Source organism: Nanorana parkeri, unplaced genomic scaffold (genome assembly GCF_000935625.1).
Source record: "Nanorana parkeri isolate BGI_ZX_2015 unplaced genomic scaffold, ASM93562v1 scaffold2552, whole genome shotgun sequence".
NCBI lineage: Eukaryota > Metazoa > Chordata > Amphibia > Anura > Dicroglossidae > Nanorana > Nanorana parkeri.
This window is the reverse complement of record NW_017308820.1, coordinates 102,337-109,518: the sequence shown is the minus strand read 5'-3', so window position 1 is coordinate 109,518 and position 7,182 is coordinate 102,337. Positions and strand designations below refer to the sequence as shown.

The 7,182-nt window shown below is 40.9% G+C and overlaps 1 protein-coding gene across 1 annotated transcript in view; it reads right to left on the bottom strand.

The window, feature by feature from the left end:
* CORO2B (coronin 2B) overlaps positions 1–7,182 on the bottom strand; it is a 52,333-nt gene that overhangs the window by 12,956 nt on the left and 32,195 nt on the right. Inside the window, exons 4-6 of the mRNA XM_018573809.1 lie at positions 5,304–5,453; positions 2,767–2,931; positions 436–552 (exon numbers count right to left, since the gene is read on the bottom strand). Coding sequence (XP_018429311.1) covers positions 436–552; positions 2,767–2,931; positions 5,304–5,453 — 432 coding nt within the window. The remainder of the gene's footprint in view (positions 1–435; positions 553–2,766; positions 2,932–5,303; positions 5,454–7,182) is intronic.

Genomic DNA, 7,182 nt, shown 5'->3' with positions numbered 1-7,182 from the left:
CATGGCGGGGATGTTCACCGGGCCCTAGAAGCGATCTGGCGGCAGCTGAGCAGCCAGAATTGCTTCTACTCTAAAGTTGGCTTTACAAGTTTAAACAGCAAAAGCCGCCGGGAGTCTGTTTAAACGGCCCTGATGCCAGCGACACACACTGGTCATGATGGGGTTAAACTTATATGGCCACATGAGCATATTAGGTCAATGGTATTGACCCATGATGTCGCCAGCATCACATCCCTTTGTTACATAAAGCTGTGGTGTGGAGATTGCCCATCCCACAGCTGACTGGTGGCGGCACTGGCAGTTCCTTCTGGGTTTGGATGAGTTCAGTTTTGGTCCCTATTTCCAGCTCAGTGATAGGTAATGACAGCTGGTGAAGCCTTATAGGAGATGTGTCAGATTAATTTTGCTGCATAGTAATATAATAGCCTTTCTCACCTGATCCCACAGTGCAATCTGCCTTGTATTCCACTTAGAGACTCCTGTTGTAAGTAGACGCTTCAAGTCTCCCAGGAAAACAACTCGAGTCATTTTGTGGTTTTTACAGGTTGCTGACTAGAAAGAAAAAGTAGCAAATGTTTACTGTCAATGTGTGAAAGAGGGCATGTCCTTCAAGTTACATTAGTAAGTTTTGTGAAATGTTTGACAACACCTAACCATAAATATATTCATGCTTTGCTATGCTGAAGTCTGATTTATGATTTCATTGCTTCTAGATCCTGTGCTTACTACCCTTTACCTCTTGTACCTAAAACCCCCAATCTCCATAACCCTTCCTTCACTCCCTTCCTTCACAGCTACCCCACTCCTATAACTCCCTGCTACCAGTATGTCTTCCCTCCTCCAGGAGAATTGATTTTATTGAACATTTCCTCAATGTGATGATGAGGGTGTTTTGTTAGGTATGCATGATACATTTTCAGGAGACAGAGACCAGTCACAGCTGAAACCTCTTGTTTACTTGTCCTGACACCTATCTTGGTGAAGTGTATATTGACATAAAAAAGGGTCAATCGGTGCTGATATCTAATGCTCACCAAGGGCACCCCAGACACTTCTAATCTAAAGTCACTTTGCATAGTGTTGGATTAACGGCGCACTTGATCAGGTGATTATTCATGTTAATGGGCCAGGTAGCTGGCACAATTGCCTGAGGATGGTTAGACTAGATCTACAGGTCTGACTACACTCTTTTTTCTTGGATTGACTTTAAGTGAGCTGAGTATAGTGAATAGAATTGTTGCTTTGAGACTCTGTGGGGTTGATTTACTAACCTTATAAACACACCACGAACGTGTATACACCTCTGCAGTGTGTTCCCTCCCAGCATGATCTATGGGTGGAATCTAAACACCTTTGTAATGTGTACACACCCAGCAGGTGTGTTGTGCAAAGCCCTGAAGGAATTCCAAGGTGATGTTGGGTAAATTAGCTCTATGTTGTGTTGCTTGCGTTGATGAATGCAAGGAATGTAAATGCATGAGCTATCCATTTTTGTCTAAACTGTGAAGCAGCATTATATATGCATCATGTGCATTATTTTTCCATATATGGCATTAGTGGAAATATGCTTTTAGAGACTTTTTGGTTGATAAATACGTTTTGCTGTGTGAAAATCACACACACCTGGTGTGTGTGTGTGTTTAGGTTAGTAAATCACCCCCTGTATGTCTGTATTGCTGTTTGCACCACTGAAAAAGCTTGACAAACTAAACATTCCAACAGCAAATTAAGAACAAATGGCTACTATTGGTCTCCATATCAAAGTGTTTGAAAAAGAAAACTGCCTGGTGCCCCCTAGAAACTAATCCGATTCAATTTTGTACTTAGCTTTGACAAAGAATTTAATAATTTAATGCGGCCGGTGGCTGCTTTTCAGAGTACAAAGGATACAGCAGGGGATTCGTCCATCAACGCTTGTAAGCATTCATGGAGGAATCTGTTAATTTTCTTTTCCTTCAGCTCGTGGGTTGAGCGAAAAAAATAGAACAGTGTATGGCCAACTTAACACTTTCAGGAGTGAAATAGAATGTTTTCATAGATATCTGTACATAAGACCAAAAGGAAGGATAATCAAGGAGGAAAGAGGGACAGAGGGATTTGGTTCCAAATAAGGGACAGTTGGGAGGTATGCCTGTGACACATGTGGCAGCCGACATTCAGCTTCACTAAGTGCTCTTTACTCTTTTTGACCTAGATCTCAGGCAATTCAAGCTCCCATTTTAATCCTGGTGAGTGTGGTGTCTAAGAAAGAGATGATATGAGTGCTGATTCCCATTGGGATAATCTGTCAGGATGGCTAGCACAACCAGGGATCTTATCCGGGGCTGACATTTTCCTTCCATCTTCCAAAAGCAGTGCGGGTTCCAGGGCAAGCATGGAATTACAATATATAGGTCGACTCTGCCCTGGCACTAGCATTTTTTACAAGGGTCAGTTAATAGAAGCCTTCAGTGCTGGATGGTAGCCTCAGCTGTTACAAGCAAAAGCCACCCTTTCACATTTCCTTTAAACTTTAAGAGAACATTGATGTACTTGTAGCACTTGAAGAAAGATGATGCTTATCTTGTGGAATTGTAAAAATGCTTCAATACCTTGTGCTTTTAGAAACTACCAACCATATTTCACAGATTTGTACAACAATTAAAAGAATGCACAACAACTTCAATGCTACACACAAAAGTATCAATAACATAAAAGTTAACAGTTTACAAGATGAAAAAAGTAAATTGTAAAGTGAATAAAGCCACGTGTATGATAACTGATCACCTGCAGCACTCTCCCTGAACGAGGTTCCAGCACACGTAACTTCTTATCTTTGCAGGTGGTCGCCAATAGACTCCCATCTGTGTTAAATGACATGCAAAGGATGACATCCGTGTGACAGTCTATCATTTTCATTGCTTCCCCATCATCCAGATTCCAGATCAGTATCTGCACATAGAAGTTTTCATTAATACTCTCATCTTCCCAACCACTGCCTTTCATAATACACTGCTAATTCACAAGTAATGCCCACTTAGCTATCTGACAGTCCGTGGGCAAAATAACTTTTGGGGCACTGGCTACCTAAGTGACAACACATTTGTTTGCCTCCAGATATACTAAAACCTGTTGTGTGCTCCTGTGAAACTCAGACATTGGGTTCCAATGACATACATAAGTGTGTTCAAGAGATTAAAATGTGTGGCTCCTCTCATAAAGAACTTTTCAACAAGTAGGACAATCTCTGAGTGTGATGATCATTGCCTATAATGGTCAGAAGCTCTTCTGTATCATCACCCTTAGGAAAGCCTAAGGGCTCATAAAGACAAGCTTAGTTTTTCTGCATTAGAGTTTGCAGATTTTGGCTTACTTTAAAGTGTTTGTATAGCCAAAAACGTTTTATAGTTTTGGATAGAGTAGGGAAGGGTTACACTTTTTGCTGTCTGTATACATTTCCCTTTTGCTTACTGTCCCAGAAATGCAACAGGAAATTAGTGGAAATCTCCCAAAATGAGGGAAAAACCCTCTTAGACATATGTCCACATCAGGATAGCCCCCCTCACCTCTTCCTCTGAGAACAATTCTAAAACTTGGTATTTCACCTCACTTTCTTTCTTGGTAAAAGTGGTCACCTGTACAAATAGAGGGGCAAATCTCCCCAATGTTGACTGCAATAAAAACTTTCTTGCTAACTCTTCTCCACTCTATCCAACACTAAAAAAAAAGCATTACCTTAAAGTGACATTAAACCCTCAGATTTTTTAACATAAAACAATACTGTAATGTGTGCCTTACTGTAATCCATGGTTGTATCCCTTATCTTTGCTGCTCTTCCTTTTAAATCTGTATCTCTTCTCATGCTGGGCAGAACTTCTGTTTTGCAGCAGACTGCCTTGTCTCTGAAATGGATACATGGCGTCTGTGTGCAGGTTTGCAACCTCAGCCAGCACTACAGGAAGAGGCACTCAGCTAGAAAGGGAAGTTCTCCCCAAGCATGAGAAGAGATAAGGATTTAAAAGGAAGAGCAGCAAAGAAAAGGGAAACTACAATGGATTACAGTAAGGCACACATTACAGTATTGGTTTATGTTAAAAAATCTGAGGGTTTAATGTCACTTTAAGATATACTTTCATTTCATTGTGTGGGTGATTGTTCTGAGGCTGTGTTTGACCTGCTAATTCTTTGGATGCAACTGATCCCACTGAGATCTGTTCACGTTGCAGGTAAAAGCAGCTAAAATGCAGCCACTGCATTCGATTGCATGAGTCTGAGTAGTGCTGCATTAAAATGCAAATCACCTTGTTTATATACAAAGCCTGTCTATTTGCCAAATCAGGCGGTCACAGTTGGATTAGGGCAGTTCTGTATGATTGTAGGCCCATTTATGACTCTGGCCAAGCCTGCACAGGAGAAAATTGAATGGCTGGTTTGGATCTTACCAACCACTATTGTATTCCCCAGGACACCTGATGTTTTCCTTCCTTCATAAAACAAACATACAAGTTCACCCAATCCAAATGTGTATGTTTGTAGAAAGCTTTTTGTTAGAAAGATCATTCAGTGACTGGGTTGTTCACATATGGCCAGATGCTGTCTAATGTATTAAAGCAGGTGAACATGGATCTCTATTACCACAGACAATGCTGCAATCAGCCCGGGATAGGGCCATGTATGACCACCCATGGGACTTATACATTTGTACCACTGAAGACTCCTGTATTGAATTGTAATGAAACAAATGTGTAACCCAATGCCATACCCAAGTGCTATTGTACTGCAATGCTATCGCAATGTGCCGCAATAGCATATCGTCCAATAGTTTGCAAGGAGAGAACAAGCAAAGCTGGCTTAGATTTAGGAAGGTCTGGTAGGCAGGGATTATAATTCTAATTTTTGGTTCTCTAAGTATTTTAGATACAGGTCTAACCCAGTGTATCACGCCCCAGAGGATCAGAGCTTGAGATGGCCGACCATGGAACTAAACATCATGTAAGAAAGTCAGGGGTATCTAGTGAAGATGTATGTACTATCATCAATGGATTCCTAATAGGCTCTACCAGCCATTTTGGAAAGAACGGCATGCTGGCATGATCCCTGCTGTGGCAGGGTTTCCACAACTATTTAGGGAAAGATACAATTTTCTTTACCAGTACAGGTGGTACTTGGACACAGTAAGGCACATAACTGACCAAAGGACAAGAAACACTGCTGTACCCTATCTAATTCTACCACATCAGAATTCCAAACGTGTGAAAGGTAACCTCTAAATACAACATTTTTACTCTGGATTTGGTGATTTGTTTTAAGCTCATCATGCTGACCTTATAGTCATAGCCTGAGCTGAACAATATGTTGTTGGCAGTAGGATGCCACTCTATGAGCCCCACTCTTCTGCTGTGTCCATACAGATCCAGCACTGCTTCATTCATGTTCTTCTTGAGCCCACCATCCGGGATTTCCCATATCCGCACCTTGGGGAAGTACACCATGTTATTGCACCATTAAAATATCTTCCATAGTTCTATACACATATACTGCTATTTACACCAAAACAGAAAAAAAAATGACATGGTAAAATTTAAACAGCACATTGAGTGTTTATTCTGGTAAATGTATTTAAAATGTTTTTACTAATAGATGTGTCATATAATAGCAGATTCTAAATTACACAATATTTATCGGCGGTGCACCCTTCCCATTAAATCTACCTCTAATTCTGAGGATGCTTAAAGATAAACTCCAGACAAAAATAAAAGCTACAATATAATGCAGATCTGTATTCATTAATAAATCATTAGATGTATTTTTGTTTTATAAATGCAAGCAGTGTAAGTACGTGAATATGACTTTGTATCGGTCTCCTGCAATCTGCTTAAAGCAGAGCTCAGACGGAGAGAGGGAGAAACAGTACAAAGAATCAATAAGTTGTGCTGCAATTCTCATGTGCTAATAAGGAACATGCAAATAAGGGGAGAGAGCAGAGTGACATTCGGATGAGCTTATCAATCTGCTGCTTCTCGTTTCACTGTCCAGTCACAGGTTGGGGAAGGGACCAAGAGCTGTAATTTACTGCAGCAAAGTAAAATCAGGTTTCCTACCCTTCCAGACAGTGCTGTGTAGCAGAGCTGTGTGCATTTTAGAAATGGATGGATATAAATATAAAACCTTTGGCAGGTAAGCAGCTCCCATACATGTATTTAATCTGTGTATTTAGCTGTTTGTGTGGAGTTCAGCTTTAAACATCTAGCTTGCCCATTCCAAGTGCCTTAATTATGAGACTGCCAGGGCTACATATAGGAGTGCCTACAGATAGGTTATTGCACCAATATCTTCTCTCGCCATAGTAGTAAGAGCAGGCACTCCAGCTGTGGTCCTCGTTAGAACCTGTGTTACGTGTGCAGAGAATTTAGTTTATTAGGCTGTCACTGTACAGGGCAAGCTACAGCAGCTGTACAACTTTCTCTCCTGTGATCAGGAAGTAATTGCCAGGGGGAGAGAGAAATGCAGGTAGCAAAGTAGCGCAGAGCTTCTGGCTCTCTCTGTTGAGTGTCTGTCACATGGCAGCTGACAGCTGCCTCCTTCTTCCTCATTTCTGCTGAGCTAGGTAGAGGGAAGAGGGAGGGAGAAGACCCAGTACAGATGCTTCTCAAAGGGAGTCAGTCAGCCTGATGTACAGATCTGTGCCTGGTCTGACCAAGCAGAGAGATCTTCGGCTAATATCTGCACCACTGTAATGGAGATATTAGTTAACAGGGCTCAGAAATTGCAACATACTTGCGACAAACTGCAATTAGCAATTTTCAAGGTTTTGGTGCACATATCGCAAATCATCTTCAAAGTAGGTGCACTACAGGTGAAACTCGAATAATTAGAATATCGTGCAAAAGTAATTGCAGTAAGTGCTGCAAAAGGGGCCCAAACCAAGTACTGAGTACATATGCATTCAGAGGTCCGATATTGTTCTATGTACAATCCTTGTTTTATTGATTGCATGTAATAATCTACTTTTTTGAGGTTGTGGATTTGGGGTTCTTTGGGTTTTCATGAGCTGTAAGCCATAATCCTCACAATTATGACAAATCACGGCTTGAATTATCTTGCTTTGCATGTAATGAGTCTATCTCATATATTAGTTTCACCTTTTAAGTTGCATTAGTGAAATAAATTAACTTTGCACGATATTCTAATTATTCGAGTTTC